This window comes from Panthera uncia, chromosome D1 (genome assembly GCF_023721935.1).
Source record: "Panthera uncia isolate 11264 chromosome D1, Puncia_PCG_1.0, whole genome shotgun sequence".
Classification (NCBI taxonomy): domain Eukaryota; kingdom Metazoa; phylum Chordata; class Mammalia; order Carnivora; family Felidae; genus Panthera; species Panthera uncia.
This window is the reverse complement of record NC_064808.1, coordinates 26,691,708-26,713,038: the sequence shown is the minus strand read 5'-3', so window position 1 is coordinate 26,713,038 and position 21,331 is coordinate 26,691,708. Positions and strand designations below refer to the sequence as shown.

Genomic DNA, 21,331 nt, shown 5'->3' with positions numbered 1-21,331 from the left:
AATAAAAAGTTCTGCACAGCGAAGGAAACAATCAGCAAAACTAAAAGGCAACCAAGAGAATGGGAAAAGGTATTTGCAAATGACATGTCAGATAAAGGGTTAGTATCCAAAATCTATAAAGAACTTACCAAACTCAACACCCAAAAAACAAATCATCCAATGAAGAAATGGGCAAAAGACATGAACAGCCACTTCTCCAAAGAAGACATCCAGATGGCCAACCAACACATGAAAAAATGCACAACATCACTCTTCATCAGGGAAACACAAATCAAAACCACAATGAGATACCACCTCACGTGGTCAGAATGGCTAACATTAACAACTCAGGCAACAACAGATGTTGTCCAGTATGCAGAGAAAGAGAAACACTTTTGCACTTTTGCAAACTGGTATAGCCACTCTGGAAAACAGTATGGAGGTTCCTCAAAAAATTAAAAATAGAACTACCTTACAACCCAGCAATTGCACTAGTAGGTATTTATCCAAGGGTACAGGTATGCTGTTTCAAAGGGGCACATGCACCATGTGTTTACAGCAGCACTATCAACAATAGTCAAAGTATGGAAAGAGCCCAAATGTCCATCGATGGATGAACGGATGAATGGATGAATGGATAAAGAAGATGTGGTGTGTGTGTGTGTGTGTGTGTGTGTGTATATATAATGGAGTATTACTCGGCAACCAAAAAGAATGAAATCTTGCCATTTGCAACTACGTAGATGGAACTAGAGGGTATTATACTAAGCAAAATTAGAGAAAGACAGATATATGACTTCACTCATATGAGGACTTTAAGACACAAAACAGATGAACATAAGGGAAGGGAAGCAAAAATAATATAAAAACATGGAGGGGGACAAAACATAAGAGACTCTTAAATATGGAGAACAGAGGGTTACTGGAGGGGTTGTGGGAGGGTGGATGGGTTAAATGGGTAAAGGGAATTAAGGAATCTACTCCTGAAATCTTTGTTGCATTATATGCTTAGATGTAAATTTAAAAAATAAATAAATAAAAATGAAAAAATAAAGATTTGATATGAATATACAATAGACTACTACTCAGCCATAAAAAAAAGAATGAGATCATTTGGGACCGCGTGAATGGGTTTGAGGGTATTATGCTAAGTGAAGTAATTCAGATACCAAAAGACAAGTACCATAGAATTTCAGTTATATGTGGAATCTAAAAAACAAAACAAATGAACAAAGAAATAAACAAATAGACTCTTAAATACAGAGAACAAACTGGTGTTTTCCACAGGGGAAATGGGTGGAGGGATAGATGAAATAGATAAAGGGAATTAAGATGTATTAAACTTCCAGGTAAAAAATAAGTCATGAAGATGAAAAGTATAGCATGAGGAAGATAGTCAACAATATTGTAATAACATAGTATGATGACAGATGGGGACAACACTTGATTGTGGTGAGCAATGAGTAACATACAAGACTGTTGAATCAGTATATTGTATACCTGAAACCAATATAACGTTGTATGTTAATTATACTTCAATTTAAAAAAAAGTAAAAAAAAAAACAGTAGGGGCACCTGGGTGGCTCAATTGGTTGAGCGTTCAGCTCAGGTCATGATCTCACAGTTCCTGAGTTCAAGCCCTGCATGGAGAAGGCTGCTGTCAGCACAAAGCCCGCTTTGGATCCTCTGCCCCCCTCTCTCTCTGCCCCTCCTTTTCTCTCTCTCTCTCTCTAAAAAATAAATAAAACCTTGGGGAAAAAAAAACAGTTAACTTACCAAATCATTTGGGGAAGATATTGTGTGACTATACAACTATTCTGTTTCACCTATAAGTTTCATCCACTAATTTTAGCCTTCATCAGTGGATCCTGCCTGCAGCAATTATTACTGTAATGTTCTTTTTCTTATTTTTTTATTGTTTACTTACTTTTGAGAGAGAGATAGAGAAAGAGAGGGAGGGGCAGAAAGAGAGGGGGACAGAGGATCCAAAGATGGCTTTGTGCTAACAGCAGTGATCTCCATGTGGGGCTTGAATTCAGGAACTGTGAGCTGAAGTCGGATGCCTAACCGACTAAGCCACCCAGGTGCCGCTATTACTGTAATGTTCTAAGGGCAATTTTCTATCTCTCTCCTTTCTCCTACGTTAATTGTAATCTCCCGTAAAGAAGATTTATTGTCTCCCCCATTTATTTCAATCATTTATTTCTATTCGTAGGAAATAATGGATATTTAGTTTATTCTTTGGGTTATAATCCAATACTATTCTTATTTATTTCATTGCCCAAATTGTTCCAGCTTTGTCCATGGGGAGCTCTTTCAGGCTGGCCTCTGTATCCTTCTGACATGTTATTTCATACTTTGCAGCACTACAAGATGCCCAACCCTAGAATAACCATTTCTCCAAGAAGTCCTGGTTGCTTTTATTAATGATATTTAGAACCAAGATCCGGGCACTATATATAGTTGCTGATACTGAGCTGTCACTATTTTTAGGCCTTTCCAGCAGAATATACTAACCCATGTACATATGTATGTCTATAATTCTGTATGTTTCTATCTGCATATAATGAAATCATAAGTTCATAGTGAGACCTCCAACTCTAATCTAGCACCACAGAGCTCATTCTAGCCTCTCCTCTTGCTTATGTGTAACTTCTTCAACAGAGAAAAACATTCTACCTAGCCCTCATTACAGTTTGCCAATTTGTTCAACCCTAGCATACCTGTAGTTTCAGTCTTACTCCCACAAAAAACAAATTTACCAACTAGAGACAGTGTTTATGTACCTTTTTGGTTTTATCCTTATAGTATCTAGTCAAAATACAGTTTCTCAAAGTTACTTAAGTCAACTTCTTTTCTCACCCATTTCTTTCCCTGAAGTGATGTCATATGTTAGTGAAACAGTTACATATATTTTCAGTCTGCATTCCATCTTGGAATTCTTCTGAATCCTGACTGAATTTTTGCATACTGTATAGTATTTATGCATACTGTATAGTATCACTGTTTGCAGTGTTAGTTTTACAGGTTTTGACAGATGTGTGGAGTAATGTTTCCACCACCACTTTACCATACAGAATGGTCTATCACTTCTCTTCTCTTATGCATTCCATTTATAGTCAATCCCTATCAACACCCGGTAACCACTGATTTGTTTTCATCCCTATAGTTTTGTCTCTTCCAGAATGTCATATAAATGCACTGGATAATACAACAGCTTCTTGAATCTGGCTTCTTCCACTTAGAAAAAAATCATTTAAAATGTAATTCACTTAAGATTCACACTTTCATTTTGAAGATATTTTGGAAGAATAGAATTCTACGTTGTTAGGTATTCTTTTAGCACTTTAAATTCTCATTTGTCTTTTGGGCAGAATGATTTTTATTGAGAAGTCCACTACCAATTGTATTACTGTGCCTTTGAAACTAATGGATATTTTACCACTTTGGGCTGCCTTTAAGATTTTCCATTTGGTTTTTCAGTAGTCCTATGATACATCTGGGAGTGATTTCCTTTGTATTCATCACACTTGGGTTTTACAGAGTTTTCTAAATCTGCAGGTGGCATTTTACTATTATCTACTATCATCCAGTTCTCTAATCTTCTCTTCTGCTGTGTCTAAGGAGCTGTTAAATCTATGGGGTTCTTAATTTGGAGTATTGTATATTTTACTTACAGAATTTCCATTTGATTATTTTTTTTTAAGATTTCAAGCCTCAGATAAAATTCTCCATCTCTTACCTTTTTTTCTCAATTCTAATTTCTTCAATGTATTAATTATAATATAAATTTCCTTTTCTATTTAAAATGCCCATTTTCTATTTAAATTCTAATATCCAAATCACATATTGTTTTTTATTGTCTGGTTTTTATATTGGTGTTAAAAGATAACATACTATCTCATGGCATGCCAAATACTTTATATAATGATAAAAAATTTTATTTTTTTATTTATTTAAAAAATTTTTAATGTTTTATTTATTCTTGAGAGAGAGAGAGAGAGAGCATGAGCGAGGGAGGGGCACAGTGAGAGAGGGACACAGAATCCGAAGCAGACTCCAGGCTCTGAGCTGTCAGCACAGAGCCCGACATGGGGCTCGAACTCACAAACTATGAAATCATGACTTGAACCGAAGTCAGACGCTCAACTGACTGAGCTACCCAGGCGCCCTGATAAAAAAAAAAAAAAAATTTAATGTTTATTTATTTTTGAGAGAGAGGGAGAGTGTGTGAGTGGAGGAGAAGTAGACAGAGAGGGAGACACAGAACCTGAAGCAGGCTCCAGGCTCTGAGCTATCAGCAGAGAGCCCGACGCGGGATTTGAACTCACATACCATGAGATCATGACCCGAGCTGAAGTTGGGTTAACCAACTGAGCCACCCAGGCACCCCTATGATGTTATATCTTTTACTGTAAAACAGCCTCAAATTACACAATGGGTACAAGAACACTATAAAGAACTTTTACTCTTCTGAAATAACCATAGTTAATGGTTAAATATATATCCTTCCAGAACTGCTTTCTGTGACTATACATTTACTTTTATTTTTAAAAAAACAACTTGCATTTTTCACTTAATGATATACAAGCAGCCCTCAAAATTCCAATACACACAAATTTCAGTTGCCTTATTTGGTCAAACACCATCAGTTCCCCAGCAACATGGTTCAAATGTCAGTTGAACAAGACTGTGAGTAATTGCACAAACTTCACTGCTAACTCTTCAATCCACAAACTGCTTCTAAATAACAGATCATGATCCGTGATCAATCATGTCACTTATCTCACAGTCTGTCAATGACTAGTCATGTGTGTCTGTTAGTCAGTCTATGCCAAGACAGTAAAGCATGTAAGGTGTTTTCCTTTCTTGTCTCCTAGTGATAAATCCACATAACATTTTATAAAAACAGATAATCCAAAAAGGGAATTAGCCAAAAAAATGGAAGTGCAGAAAAAGAAAAAATAACATTGGAAGTAAAATTCAAATAAAATATAAATGGAGTTACAGAATAGCTACATTGTCAGTCCATCAATGGGATATATTAATAAACTTACAATTATAATATAGTTACATATCTAATAAAGGAATGTGATTCATATTACCCTGTAAGTTTTATTATAATTTGAGCAAAAATATAATATGGTATGTTTTAGATTTTTAAAACATACTGTAAAATTCACACTTAATACTTTCAATAGAAGAGAATACTCTGAAAGAGAAACATGAAGTAGAAGTGGGGAAAATACACATAAGTTAATTCTGACTGCAGTGATATCTTATATATTAATTATTAACCTTTGGTTATGTAAGACTACTTTGGTTTCATAGAGTTTATTCTTAATACTTTTCATTTGGGTTGTGAATGTTCATTTCTCGCTAATTTTTCAAAATAAAATTAGATTTGTCAACCCAGTAATATTCTCCAAAAAAAGCAGTTTAAAACATTTTTAAAAATTAACATTTTATTTATCTTTTATTTCTCCATGGAAAGGTGAAATTTTATGGTACTACATATGTACCTTTAGAAAATCTCTATGGTCAATTGGCCAGTTTGCAATACTATTTTCGTGCTCCTTTCATTTTGGTAGACACAAAATTCAATACGATCATATACCTCTCTATTTTTACTTTGACTTCAGTCTTATTGAGAAAGACTATCTGATAGATACCTGAGCTGAATTCCATTTTTGTGCTTTTATATTTTACTGAATGATTAGCTGTAATTATTTCATGTGAAAAAATATTCAAATTTAAATGTAGAATATGTGTCAACCGTTTGTGGAATTTTTCTTAAGTTTAAATATGTTCCTCTGGAAAGCTTTTTTTAATAAAATTATTTCATACATCATTGCATATCCATTCAAATATATATATTATACATTCTAAATACTGGAATAAAAATCAGATTGCTATAAGAGGAGGGGGAGGACAAGGAGGAATTGAAGGAGGAGGAGGAGGAGGAGGAAGAGGAGGGGGAGGAGGAGGAAGAGAAGGGGGAGGAGGAGGAGGAGGAGAAGGAGAATAGCTGACCATAATAATGTTAACACTACTGCCATTTGAGAGACCCTAGAAACGAAGCCAGAGGAACAAAGATAGACATATCAACATAAATGAAAATTGACTGTGGAAGGGAACTGAGTGTGATAAAAAGGATGAAGATGTCCCAGAATTAGTAATGCCAGCAAAAATAGCACATTGAAGGAGTTCTCAAAGATATGTGACAATGTTATAAATGCAAAAGGTAAAAGATGGGAAGCTGATCCAAACCTGAACAGGAGTATTATAATTTGCAAAGGCAGAGAAATAATGCTAACTCCATATTGTGAGTGACACAGCAATAAGGTAAGCACTGTCCAAGTTATCATGATCAGTTTTTCACAAAGAAATAAAACACTTTAATCCTCAGTGTATCTAATGTTTTAAATTATAGTATACTAAATATTTTTTTCATTTTTCTTTATTTATAATAGAAGAGAGTATATAATGTTTCCAAAAATATTTTTAAGTCATAGAACAATCACAAATTTTAATTTTTTTTTAAGAAAAAATTTTTGCTTGCAGAGTCATTTTTATGGTCCTACACTACCATGTACCATCTACATCTCCCATGTTAGTGCATATGTACCTCCCTTACTCTTTTTAAGAGCTACATAATATTCTACATATCTGATTCAGTCACTAATTCTGCATATCAAACCCTAAAACCTAGTGATTTAAAATAACAATTTATTGGGGTGCCTGGGTGGCTCAGTTAAGCATCTGACTCTTGGTTCTGGCTCAGGTCATCATCTTGCAGTTTGTGAGTTCAAGCCCTACATCGGGCTCCGTGCTCATGGTACAGAGCCTGCTTGGGATTCTTTCTCCCTCCCTTTCTGCCCCTCCCCTGCTCACTCATTCTCTCTCTCAATCGCAAAATTAATACATCAACTTAAAAAATTTTTTAAATAACAATTTATTAAGCCTCACAATTCTATACATTGACTGAGCTCAGACAGTTCTTCCGCTTCACGTAATATGGATCAGGTTACTCATGCAGAGGCATTCACCTGGTAGCTTGGCTGGGGCTGCAATGATCATAATGTTGTCCCACTCCAGTGTCTCTCCTCATGTACCTTCCATCATTAAATAATCTGTTCTGAGTTTACGGCATGGCAACTGACTTCCAAAAGGGTATCTTCCAAGAGAACAAGCTCTAATGTACTCATCGAGTCTCTGGTTTGTTTCATGCTTATGAATGTATTGTTTGCCAAAGCAAGTCACATGACCAGGACTAAGATAATATGGGAGTAATCTACTCAAGGGTATGAATACCAAGAAGTATCATTTATTGAAAGTCACTAATGTAATAGTATCACTTATTTACCCTCTGTTAGTAGACATTTATACTGTTTATAATTTTTCCCATTAAAACACTATAGGATATTATCATTGTAAAAATCTTTACCCAATTAAGCCCACACAAGATATTATCCTAGATAAAAGTATAAATTCTTCATACTTAACAATCAGGAAATTCTACATTTTAAATTTAGAGAGAAGTTAATTTCTATTTATCATATGTACTAATTCACATCAGTAAAGAAAGGATAGAATAATACTCCTAAAAAATCTTGCCAACACTGGGGATTGTTCATCTTTTTTATGTGTTTTCACGAATTTGCATTTATTTTATTAATAGTAAAGTGAAGCATATTTTTGTATATTTTATGATTATTTATGTTTTCACTTTTTATTTTTCTATTGTGGTATTTTTGATTTGTATGTTTGTAAGTAAGATATTGATCCTTTCTTCAATTTTGCATGATGCTAATATCTTGTCTCAACCACTGGTTTTTAAACTTTGTTTATGGCAGATTTTATCCCATAGAAGCTAATAATTTGTATGTCATCATATCTAGCCATTTTTTCTTTCAGGTAAGCTAATCTCTATTCCTTAGACTACAAAATTTATGTCTTATATTTTCTAGCATATATATACTTTTCTTGGCATTTTACTTTTTCTCCTAAAAGTTATTTTTGCATGTGAAGTATTATGAATTATCCAAATGTCATTTATTGACTGACTATCCTTCTTTTCTCCCACTTGATTTATTCTTTAACTGATTTACTTATTCCTACAACAGCATCACATTTTTAATTATTATAGTAGAGCATGTTTTAAATATCTAATAAAGCAAGTAGCACTTCATTCTTATCTTTTGAAAAGGTTCTTGTCTATACTCATACTTTTTTATTTTTCCAGTTTCATTGAGATATAACTGACATATAATGATGTATCAGCTTAAGGTGTACAAGGCAATGATCTACATACATAATCATACATTTTTCTTATGTATATAACTTTAGAATCATCCTGTCAAATTCTGAAAAACATCCCACTGGGTTTTGATTGACATTCCTTTAAATTTTTAGATGCTATCTTTATCTGTTCAATCTGCTAAAACAAAATACCACAGACTGGGTGCTTATAAAAAACAGAAATTTATTTCTCACAGTACTGGAACCTAGAAGTCTGAGATCCGGGTGCCCACATGATCAGGTTCTGTTTCTGATGAGAGGTGCTCCCCTGTTCATAACCTCACATTGTATAAGGGGCTAGGGAACTCTGTTAGGGCACTAGCCCCATTTATGAAGGCTCTATCCCTCCTGACTTAATCACCTCACAAAGACCCTACTTCCTAATACCCTCATACTGGACATTAGGTTTCAACATTTGAATTTTGGAGGACACAAATATTCAGACCATAGCAGATTCTTTTTTTTTTAATGTTTGTTTATTTTTGAGAGTGGGGGTAGGGGCAGAGAGAGATGGAGACACAGAATCTGAAGCAGGCTCTAGGCTCTGAGCTATCAGCACAGAGCCTGACATAGAGCTCAAGCCCACAAGCCATGAGACCATGACCTAAGCAGACGTCAGACGTTCAACCAACTGAACACCCAGGCTCCCATAGCAGATTCTTTGAAGGAACCACAGAAATGAAAAATATAGTTATTGAAATTTAAAACTCTAAGCAATTAGCTAGCAAGTAAAAACATCTGAAGAGATAATTAGGAAACAACAAAATGAATTACACAGAATGCAATAGAGAGGCAAATAGATAAAAAATATAAAAGAGTTAAGAATCATAAAAGATAAAATGATGTGGTCCAGTATGCTATCTAATGGGAGTTCCAGAAGAAGACAACAGAAGATAGGGGAGAGTCAGTACTCAAAAAGATCATGGGTGAAAATTTTCCTAAGATTCAGGAACCAAAATGAGTCTCACAAAATGTAAATAAATTCTCACCTAGACTCATTAAAACTGGAGCCAAATAAGGGGAAAAGAAGCTCTAATGAGCAAATAGAAAGAAACAGAGAGGCAATTAAATGAACATCAACTTTCTCAACTACGACAAAAGAATTCAATAATCTCTTTAAAATACTGACAGAACATAAATGGCAATCTACAAATCCATGGCAAAATAAAGACATTTGAGGGAGAAAGGAAAGAGAAAAGAAAGCCTTGAGTTTACTATTAACAGACCTGTCAGTATTAAAACTAATTAGAAAAATGTAGATTAGCTGGGCCAGTTTCTGGAATACACAGAAGACAGCATCAACATTTTTACCAGGATAAAGCTTCAGAGACAGCTAAAACCTAAAATTATTCTTTCTTTACAGCTATTTGCAATATCAAATTGAAGATAATTTATGATTGCATATTTTCTCTCTACTATTTGGGATGATACAAACCCTATTTCTATTGATTTGCTGATTATCCTGAAAACTTTAATATGCCTACATAACTAAACAAAGTCTACAGCTGGTCAATGTCTTATTTCCTAAACAATACAAGGACCTAACAATCAATTCCATCCAAGCGCATTAATAATTGTAGTTCAGTATTTTAGTTCTCCCTTTTTTAGCTTTACAAATTAAATACAATTATTACCTTTAGTTGCATATTTTTTGCTTTCTTTTTAAAATGCTAAACAAAAATATTTCTTCAGACTACCATGGGGAAATATTAAAATTTTTCAATAAAGACTGAAGAGAGCAGAGAGGGCATGTGAGGTAATCAACATCCCATAAATAGTTCCCAAATAAGATCTCTTGCTTAGTATGTCATACATGCCTCCCAACATTTTGTACAAAAATATTCCCATAGCTTTATTCATAATAGCCAACAACTAGTAACCACCTAAGTAACCATCAACAGATGGACCAACTGTATTACATTTATACAACGGAATAGTATTCTGCTATAAAAAGGAAAATCTACTGATATGTACAACACAAATTCATCTTTAAAATATACTGTGAATAAAAATTAAATAAATAAAATATTATACTGCATAAAATAAGCCTTATACATAAGAACATACATTATAATGATTCCTTTTACATGAATTTCTGGAACAGAGATAAACTAATCCATGGTGGAAAAAACTGGAACAACAGTTGACTCTGAATGGATAAGGATGAGGAATAAGTGACAAAGGACATGAAGCAACTTTCTGGGGGAGTTAGTAATGTTCTATATCTTGACAAAGAATCAGATGACATTTGTTAAAACTCATGAAATGGTGCAGTTAAGCACTATACACTTCATTGCACAGTTGACCTTTGAACATGAAGGTTAGGGGCACCAACCCCCAGCACAGTTGAAAATCTACATATAACTTTCCACTACCCCAAAATGACTACTGATAGTCTACTACTGACCAAAAGCCTTACCAATAACATAAACACTTTATTAACACATATTTTGTTTGTTACATGTATTATATACTGTATTCTTCCAATAGTTAGCTAGAGAAAAAAATGTTAAGAAATTTATAAGACAAATATGTTTACAGCATTGTACTGTATTTATTGAAAAAGAAACTGCATATAAGTGTACTTGTGCAGTTCAAACCCATGTTCAAGGGTCAACTGTATATACACTTTATATTAAAAGAAAAATACATAAATGCTGAACTTCAGTTAATGATATACATACTAAAGTATACTCATTTCAAACTTACATGGAAATGCATCAAAAAAATAAGACCAATGATAGAAGAATATATATGAGACCAAGAGTAGAATCTGGGCAGTGAGTGTATTAGATTCCCATTACTGCTGTAACAAACTACAGCATATTTTTTGGCTTAAAACAGCGCATATTTATTCTATTACAGTTTGGGAAATCAGAAGTCTGATATGTTCTTAACTAAAATCAAGATGTTGTCTGGACTGCAGAGCTTCTGAAGTCTCCACAGAAAAATTCCTTGCCCTTTCCAGCTTCCACCTGCATTCCTTGACTCATGGCTTCCTTCTGCCATCTTCCAAAGCAGCGGCATAACACCTTCAAATCTCTTTCTGACCATGTCCCTACTTCTGTCATCACATCTTTTTCTCTGATATTGATTATCCTGCTTCTTATTCTAAACCTTTGTGAAGACATTGGGTCCACCTGAATAATCTAGCACAATCCCTCCATCTCAAAATTCATAATTTTATCACATCTGCAAAATCCCTTTTGCCATGTAAGGTCACATATTCAAAGGTTCTCAGGATTAGGATGTGGACATCAGTGAGATACCATTATTCTACCTACCATGGTGGGTATATGGGTGTTTACTATGCAATTCTTTCACCATTTATGTATTTTTGAAATTTTCCTAATAAAATATGAGGGAAAAGTTAAAATCCAGCAATAGGGATAAAGTGTTGCCACCATACTAAATCAACATGTATCTTCTTCCAATAAAAAGGAGGAATTTTTCCCCTTCTTACAAATAAAGTTCTTTCAATAAAGAATGTTATTAAAAGTCGTATTTACTGGGGTGCCTAGGTGGCTCAGTTGGTTGAGCATCAACTTTGGCTCAGGTCATGATCTTAACGGTTCCTGAGTTAGAGCCCCACATCAGGCTCCATGCTGTCATGGTTCCTGAGTTTGAGTCCCGCATCAGGCTCACTGCTATCAGCATGGAGCCTGCTTTGGATCCTCTGTCCCCATCTCTGACCCTCCCCCCCACCCTCTCTCTCAAAAATAAATAGAACATTTTTTTAAAGTAGTATCTAGTTCTGCATTTAGCTATTAAAAACACCATTTCTATTGCTACCCTGAAATTTTCAAAAGATTTTTAAGGGAAGTTTATTTTTTTTTAAATGGAAATAGAAACAGACCAAATATAATGCTTAGAACATAGTAAATCATGAATATGAGGTTTTAAATTGTTACCTAGAGTTGTTTTAACTTAGAAAAGATACCACTTTAAGCTATTTTTACAAAAATCACTTTTTAATGCTTATCCAACACACCCTTTTTAAGCAGGATTTCTTCTTTATTAAATAGGCTTTTGTTATACAGATAATAAATAGCTTTTATATAGGATGATCATGGTAATTAAATTTTCTTAATATAACAAATTTCAATATTTTTAAATCCTAGAACAAAGTTCACATAATAAAAATGTTGTTTCAGATCTTTTCTCACAGCTCATTTCCAAGAAATCACCAAATTCTATTGATTCTCCTTCCTATCTCTCCTGTTCTATCTTCACAGTTATATATAAATCCTAATGACCTCATCCCTAGATTATAATAATTTTATAATTTATTTTCTTCTCTCCAAAATTGTACCAACTCCAATCTATCTTACAGAGAGTTAACAACATATGCTTCAAATTTAGACACAAAGAGTCTCAGAAATGTAATGCTTTTAAGGAGTTTTGAACAATACATATCTGCTGAAACCAAACATCTTTTACAATTTTATGCAGATATGCATGTGTCCCTTGGAAACAGCACTCCTGTACCCTTTGGGTAAATACCTACTAGTGCAATTGCTGGATCCTAGAGTAGTTCTATTTTTAGTTTTTTGAGGAACCTCCATACTGTTCTCCAGAGTGACTTCACAAGTTTCCATTCCCACCAGCAGTGCAAGAGGGTTCCCCTTTCTCCACATCCTTGCCAGCACCTGTTGTTTCTTGTGTTGTTAATTTTAGCCATTCTGGCAGGTGTGCAGCGGTAGCTCATCATGGTTTTGATTTGTATTTCCCTAATGAGGACTAATGTTGAACATCTTTTCATGTGTCTGGTAGACATCTGATGTCTTCTTTGGAAAAGTATTTATTCATGTCTTCTGCCCATTTCTTGACAGGGTTGTTTGTTTTTCAGGTGTTAAGTTTGGTAAGATCTTTATAAATTTTGGATACTAACCCTTTATCAGATATGTCTTTTGCCAATATCTTCATGAGCTGTATTGTGAGATCTTGGGGTGCCTGGGTGGCTCAGTTGGTTAAGGGTCCAACTCTTGATTTTGGCTCAAGTCATGATCTCACAGTTCATTAGTTCGAACCCCACACTGGGCTCTGCACTGCGAGTGCAGAGCCTGCTTGGGATTCTATCTCCCTCCCTCTGTCCCTCCCATGATTGTGCGTGTGCTCACTCTTTCTCTCTCAAAATAAATAAGTAAACTTTAAAAAAAGAACCGTAAGATCATGACCTAAGAAGAAATCAAGAGTCAGATGCTTAACTAACTGAGCCACCCAGGAGCCTCAATCCTACTTCTGAAACCAATAGTGTACTGTATATTAACTAAAATATAAATAATAAAAAAAATTTTAAAGCATTATAAAAATGAGCTTACCCTTCTCATACGTAATTCTTCTAATGCTTCCAGCAAACTTGTTTTGAAATCTAGTAGCTGAATAGAAAACATGGTCTCTGAAGAACTTTGAAGAGCAAAGGTAGAGGATGATGAATCAGTCTTAAAATGATTCTCCATATTAACATTTACTTCCTGTAATATAAAAAGGTTTTAACTGAAAAAAATCATTTATCTAGGTTTTTCAAGTAAAAGTACATTTACCATAAAGATATAACCACCTGTATCCCATAATACTTCAGGTTTAGCACTGAATAACAGTTTTGTCATCAATACTATTCTAATCTTGACACCACTTGTGTTTTGTGATGCATCCATAGTTTCTGTGGCTGAGGCTTTTTGTTACCTTAGTACCTGCACAAACTAAATTTTCTTCCCCTAAACACCACATCTTAAAAGCTGGATTCCTAAATTGCAGGCAAGGTGTGACCCTTCAGTAACTGCTTCATACCAAGGCTGCCAGACCATGTGCTTCCTAACTTTGCCTTGATATATCGCATTTTGTAAGGATGCTATGAATACTAATAGTATTTCAATCTTTAAACCCTACAGAGTTGAAAGAAAAAGAATGAAGTAACTGCCTTTTACTAAAAGCCAAGACTTAAATATCTTTCTCAGTATGAGTCAGGCTACAAGAAACTTCTCTTTTCAACTTTTCATAATAATAAATATCAATTCACAGGTAGTTGGAAAGAAATGTACAGGGTGTCCATACACCACTCAGCCTCTTCCAATGTTAAGATCTTGCATACCAATAGTACACTATAAAAACTGTATATCTGACTTTGGTACAATACACAGAACTTATAAAATTCTTCCACCTATACATTCACTCATTTGTGTGTGGGTGTGTGTATAATTCTGTGCAAGTTTATGTATAGCTTCATGTAGCTACCACTACAATCAAAATATAGTACTGTACCATCAACAGTAGCTCCCTCATGCAGCTTGTTTCCATACCCACTACACTACTCTGTTCTCTATTTCTATAATTGTTTATTTCAACAGCATTATACACAAAATGGAATCCTACATCACGTAACCTATTAAGATTGAATTTTTTTCAGGGGTGCCTCACTGGCTCAGTCAGTAGGGTATGTGACTCGGTCTCAGGGTTGTGAGTTCAAGCCCTACGTTGGGTGTAAAGATTACTTTGAAAAATCAATGAATCAATCAATCTCATCTAATTTAAAAAAAAAAGACTAGATTTTGTTCACTCATGATAATCACCTTGAGGTTCATCCAAGCTGTTGTATCAACAGTTCACTCCTTATATTGCTGAGTAATATTCCATAGTATGGACATACTATGGTTTAACCATGCACTCACTGAAAGACATCTGAGTCATTTTCACTTTGGGCTTTTATGAATAAAGCTACCATGAACATTCATATACAAGTTTCTACATAAGTTTTCATTTCTTAGAGATAAATGTCCAAGAGAACAATTGCTGGGCTGAATGAATACAGTCCACTTTTAGTTGTGAAAGAAACTACCAAACTATTTTCCAGAATGGTAATACCGTTTTACAGTCTCACTGGCAATGTATCAGTGATCCAGCTTCTCCAAATCCCCACCAGTGTTTGGTGTCATCACTATTTTTTTTATCCTAGCCATTCTGATAGGTATTATATTAGTAAGCATTATCTAAAGAAACAGAGCCAGTAGGATGTTTATGTACAGAGAGAGAGAAAAAAAAATTCATTTTAAGGAACTGGCTCATGTGATTGGGAGTCCAGCAAACCTGAAATCCTCTGGGCAGGACAGTAGGCTGAAGACCCAAATAAGAGATGATATTTCAACTTGACCAAAGGCAGTCTCAAAGCAGACTTCCTTTAGGAACATGAGTTTTTCCTCTTAAGAACTTCTACTATTTGGATAGGAACACCCACATTATGGAGGATAATCTGCTTTACTGAAAGTCTACTGATTTAAATGCTGATCTCATCTAAAAATTACCTTCACAACAATGTCTAAACAGGTGTTTGACCAAATACATTTGATCAATATATTTTTTTGTATTTTTTTAAAATTAACTTACCCTAGGGCACCTGGGTGGCTCAGTTGGATAAGTGTCAGACTCTTGATTTCAGCTCAGGTGATGCTCTCATGGTTCATGAGTTCAAGCCTTGTGTCAGGCTCTAAGCTGACAGTGAAAAATCTGCTTGGGATTCTCTCTCTCTCTCTCTCTCTCTCTGTCTGCCCCTCCCCTACTCTCTCTCTCAAAATAAACATTTAAAAATAATAAAATAAAATAAAATAAAATAAAATAAAATAAAATAAAATAAATAAAATAAAACTGGCTTACCCTTCATAGCCTAGCCAACTTGACACATAAAATTAACCATCACAGGTGTGCATGCAAGAAACTTTCTAAAAGGGAAATTTCCATTCCTGAAAACGATGGGCTACATTAGTTGGATAAACCCTCCAGCTAAAAACAATTACAATTTTAATAAAATATTTTTAAACCTTCCTAAAAGTATCAAAGACCTAGCAAAATAGTAAAAAATTATAAAGCCAAATTCTAAATTCTAAAAAGACCATGAGCCAAGAACTAAGCTGAACAGAGAAAGCCATGTTCATCCTGTGGGTATCTGCCAAATTGAGTAAAATTAAATAACAACACTGATGACCTCTGGTGTGAGAGACAGGGAGTGCAAACCTAGGGTCTGACAAAGTATGAAGTCTAATAAGAGACCTATTATAGTAAACAGAATTCAGAAGAGTTAAACTCACTTAAGGTTGAAGCAAAAATAACCACCTTCTATAGGATAGCTGCCCAGGTGCCAAGTAGATAAAGCATAAAAGAGAAGAAAGGGAGGCGGAGATATGAAGAAAGTAAAAACTGTCTCATCCCAGAAAGATGCCATTAACTTAATTTCAGATAAGTCTGTTAACAAAGGTGGTTTCATAGGACTGTGAAAGAAACCTCAACTTATGAATAGGATCTCAAATGTCTTCAAACTGGTAGTGCCCATAAGAATCTAGCAGAAGCAAATAAAAATTCTTTCTAGAGAAATGTAACTTTATTGTAGGTACTCAAGAAATCTTTAAAAATTATTTTTCAAGGACAATGAGCAGCACATAAAGATAATCAGGCATAGGACACAACACTGCATTATGAGAACAGGCAGAAAAACATTGATAATAGAAACACACACACACACATACTGCAGATTTTTCCATTATCACACAAAAGAACTTTAAAACAGCTATGGTTACTATGTTTAAAGAAATAAAGTCAAGGTTGAAACTATTTGCGAAGAAGAGCAGATTTTTAAAATATCCCAGTATAATCTCTAGATAGAAAAAGTATATAATCGACAACTGATAACTCAATATGTTTGGCAAAGACCGTACATAGCTGAAGAGAGATTTAGTGTACTATAAAAAAGATTAACTACAATATCAAGGATGTAGCAAGAAAATATAAAAATGGAAACTACAGAAAAAAAGGTTAAAAAAGAATATAAAGTCAGAGGGTGTAACAGTTCCAGAAAGAAGAAGAGAGAAATAAAGAGACATAAACTATATTCTGAAGAAATAACAGCTGAGAATTTTCCAGAACTAAAGTAAACACCAAGTTTCAGATCAAGAAGCTCAGTGAATCCAAAAATACTTCATTTGATTTAATCCTGACTGAAAAGAAAACAGCATATGGGATGCACTGAGAAACTGAAGAGAAAGGAGTCACCAACATCTTTGGTTCATGCGAGTCTCCATCCTTTAATACTGTTTTATTCTTTTTTATGCTTGCTTTCTAGTTCACTCCCAATCTTTACAGATCACCCCTAATGCTTTTGATATGCATCCTTAAATCTATAGTTATCCTTTTAACACACATAGTGTTATGTGTGTATTTAATTCACATAAATTCTATTATGCTATACAGGAAAAAAAAAGAATTGTAGTGAATCCAAAATGTATTTTAAAAACCCATATCTACAGATATCACAGTCAAGTGACAGAAAAAAATATGAAAAAAAGAAAATATATGAAAAAAATCTTAAAAGATTACAACTAAATCTCAAAGGACTTAAAGCATATAGATATTACCAAAACAAGGAAGCAAAGAAACTATGAGAATGAAAAATTACAGGCCAATATAGTTCACAAAGTAAATCCTAATAATACATACACAAAATACACAAAATACACAAAATAATAGCATACTGAAAGTGACAACAGATAAAAATAATATATCATAACCATGTTGGGTTTCTCGCAGAAATCTAAAGTGTAACATTAAAAATCAATCATTATAATTCTCTACATTAAGATGGTAAAAGAAAAACAATTACATGATAATAAAGAAAAAGCATGTGAAAATACACAACTGCTCAAAATATTAAAAAAGAAAACTCTCATGGAGTTCCTGGCTGGCTCAGTCAGTAGAGCACGTGGCTCTTGATTTCAGGGTCATGAGTTCCAGCCCCACACTGGGTGTGCAGAGACTGCTTAAAGAAATAAAAAAATAAAAAGCTCTCAGAAAACAATAAGCAAAAGAGAGCTTCCTTAATTTGGTCAGCAGAATCTATAAAAAAATGTTCAGCAACATCATACTTAACAGTGAAAAGTTGAAAGCATTCACCCTGAGATCAGGAATAAGGCAATTTTCAACATTTTATTAAAGGTAACACAATAAGAAAAAGAAATAAAAAGTACATAGACCAAAAAGCAAGAAATAAAACTATAATTAATTAATGAAATAATTGAGAATACAGGATATCTTTTTAAAACTACAGATTAAGGGGTGCCTGGGTGGCTCAGTCAATTAAGCACCCAACTCTGGGTCTCAGCTTGGGTCATGATCTCATAGTTCATGAGTTCGAGCCCCACATTGGACTCTGTGCTGGCAGTGTGGGGTCTACTTGGGATCCTCAATCTCTCTCTTTCTCTCTCTCTCTCTCCCTCTCCCTCTCTCTCTACCCCTCCCCTGCTCACATCTCTCTCAAAATAAATAAATAAACTTAAAAAATAAATAAAACTACGGATTAAGTATTAGAATTAATAAGAGGATTTAACAAACCAGAAAGAAACAGAAACAATATACAATAAGTCAACTATATTCATATACACTAAGAAAAAAGCTTGGAAATAAAATTTAAAATAACATTTGTGGGGCACCTGGGTGGCTCAGTCAACTGAGCATCTGGCTTTTGATTTCAGCTCAGGTCATGGTCTCATGGTTCATGAGATCGAGCTCCGCATCAAGCTGTGTGCTGCCAACACAGAGCCTGCTTGGGATTCTCTCTCTCCCTCTCCCCCTTCCCCTACTCACGCATGTACTTGCTCGCTCTCTTTCTCAAATAAACATTTTTTTTCAAAATCAAATCAATCAATAAAAAACATTTGCAACACTATAGCATTTATAACACTAGAGCAATCAAGACAGTGTGAAGATAATGCAGGAGAAGGAAACAGACCTATGAAATGCAACAGGAATATATATACAGGGGTCTGGGTTCCTGTTGCATTTCACAGGTTGCATTTCAATTACATAATACTGAATGGTGAAAAGCTGAAAGTTTTTCCATTAAGATTAGGAACAAGACAAGGTTGCCAACTCTCACCTTTTATTCAACATAGTATTGGAAGTCCTACTCAGAACAATTAGGCAAGAAAAAGAAATAAAAGGTATCCAGATAGGAAAGGAAGAAGTAAAACTGTCACTATTTGCAGATGACACATATATATAAAACCCTAAAGACACGACCAAAACATCATTAGAACTAATAATTCAGTAAATTTGTAGGATATAAAATCAACGTACAAAAATCCGTTGCATTTCTATATGCTATAACCATCTACTAGAAAGAGAAATTAGGGGGCACCTGGGTGGCTCAGTCAGTTAAGCGTCCGACTTCGACTCAGGTCATGATCTCACAGTTCATGAGTTTGAGCCGGGTGTCAAGCTCTATTCTAACAGCTCAGAGCCTTGAGCCTGTTTCAGATTCTGTGTCTCCCTCTCTCTCTGCCCCTCCCGGCTCTCTCTCTCTCTCTCTCTCTCTCTCTCTCTCAAAAATAAATAAGCAAAAAATAAATAAATAAATAAAAAGAGAGAGAGAGAGAAAGAGAAATTTTAAAAATCTCATTTACATTTCATCAAAAAGAATAAAACACTTAGGAATAAATTTAACCAAGGAGGCAAACCTGTACACTGTGTATCTGTACACTGAAAATTATATGACACTGATGAAAGTAACTGAAGAACACACAAATAAAAGCAAAGATATTCCATGCTCATGGATTGAAAGAATTATTATTAAAATTTCCATACCACCCAAAACGATCTACAGATTTAACACAACCCCTATCAAAACTTCAGTAGCATTTTTCACAGATAGAACAAACAACCCTAAAATCTGTGGAACCACAGAGACCCCAAATAGCCAGAGAAATCCAGAAAAAGAAGAACAAACCTAGAGGTATCACACTTCTTGATTTCAAACTATACCACAAAGTTATAATAACTGGGGTGCCTGGGTGGCTCAGTTGGTTAAGTGTACAACTCTTGATTTTGGGTCAGGTCATGATCTCACAGTTCATGGGACTGAGCCCCAAATCAGGCTCTGAGCTGACAGCACAGAGCTTGCTTGGTATTCTGTTGCTCTCTCCCTCTCTGCTCATACTCACTCTGTGTCAAATGAACATTTTTTTAAAAGCTATAATAAAACAGTATGGTATTGGCATAAAAACAGACATACAGCTTTCTAAAGTTGAGTCAGTTTCTTAGTTTGCCTCCCTCTTTTTTTTTTTTAAACAGACATATAGGTCAATGGAACAGAATAGAGAATCCACTCAGATACTATGGTCAATCAATTTATGACAAAGGAACCAAGAAAATACAATAACAACAGTCTCTTTATTAAATGGTGCTGGAAAACCTGGACAGCCACATGCAAAAGAATGAACCTGGACCACTATCTTACACCATACACAAAAATTAAAATAGATTAAAGACTTGAACATAAGATCTGAAATGATAAAACTCCTTGAAGAAAACAGGTGGTAAGTTCCTTGATGTGAGTCTTGGCAATAATGATTTTTGGATTTGACACCAAAAGCAAATAAAAACAAAGGGGAATGTATCAAACTAAAAAGCTTCTGCACAGCAAAGGAAACCGTCAACAAAATGAAAAGGCAATTTATCAAATGGGAGAAAAGATTTGCAAGTAATATCTGATAAGGGATTACTATCTAAAATATATTTAAGGGGCGCCTGGGTGGCTCAGTCGGTGAAGCGTCCGACTTCGGCTCAGGTCACGATCTCGCGGTATGTGAGTTCGAGCCCCGCATCGGGCTCTGTGCTGACTGCTCAGAGCCTGGAGCCCGTTTCAGATTCTGTGTCTCCCTCTCTCTCTGACCCTCCCCCGTTCATGCTCTGTCTCTCTCTGTCTCAAAAATAAATAAATGTTAAAAAAAAAATTTTTTTTAATATATTTAAAAACTCATACAACTCACTAGAAAAAAAAACAATATAATTAAAAAAATTTTTTTAATGTTTTTTTTTAAATTTTTTTTAACATTTATTAATTTTTGAGACAGAGAGAGACAGAGCATGAACGGGGGAGGGTCAGAGAGAGAGGGAGACACAGTATCTGAAACAGGATCCAGGCTCTGAACAGTCAGCACAGAGCCCGACGTGGGGCTTGAACTCACGGACCAGGACCGCGAGATCATGACCTGAGACGAAGTCGGACGCTCAA

At 34.8% G+C, this 21,331-nt stretch overlaps 1 protein-coding gene across 1 annotated transcript in view; it reads right to left on the bottom strand.

The window, feature by feature from the left end:
* Positions 1-13,754, bottom strand: part of CCDC73 (coiled-coil domain containing 73) — a 127,833-nt gene extending 114,079 nt beyond the window's left edge. Inside the window, exon 1 of the mRNA XM_049648681.1 lies at positions 13,602-13,754. Within this exon, the coding sequence (XP_049504638.1) occupies positions 13,602-13,739 (138 nt within the window). The 5' untranslated portion in view covers positions 13,740-13,754. The remainder of the gene's footprint in view (positions 1-13,601) is intronic.
* Positions 13,755-21,331: the final 7,577 nt, after the last annotated feature.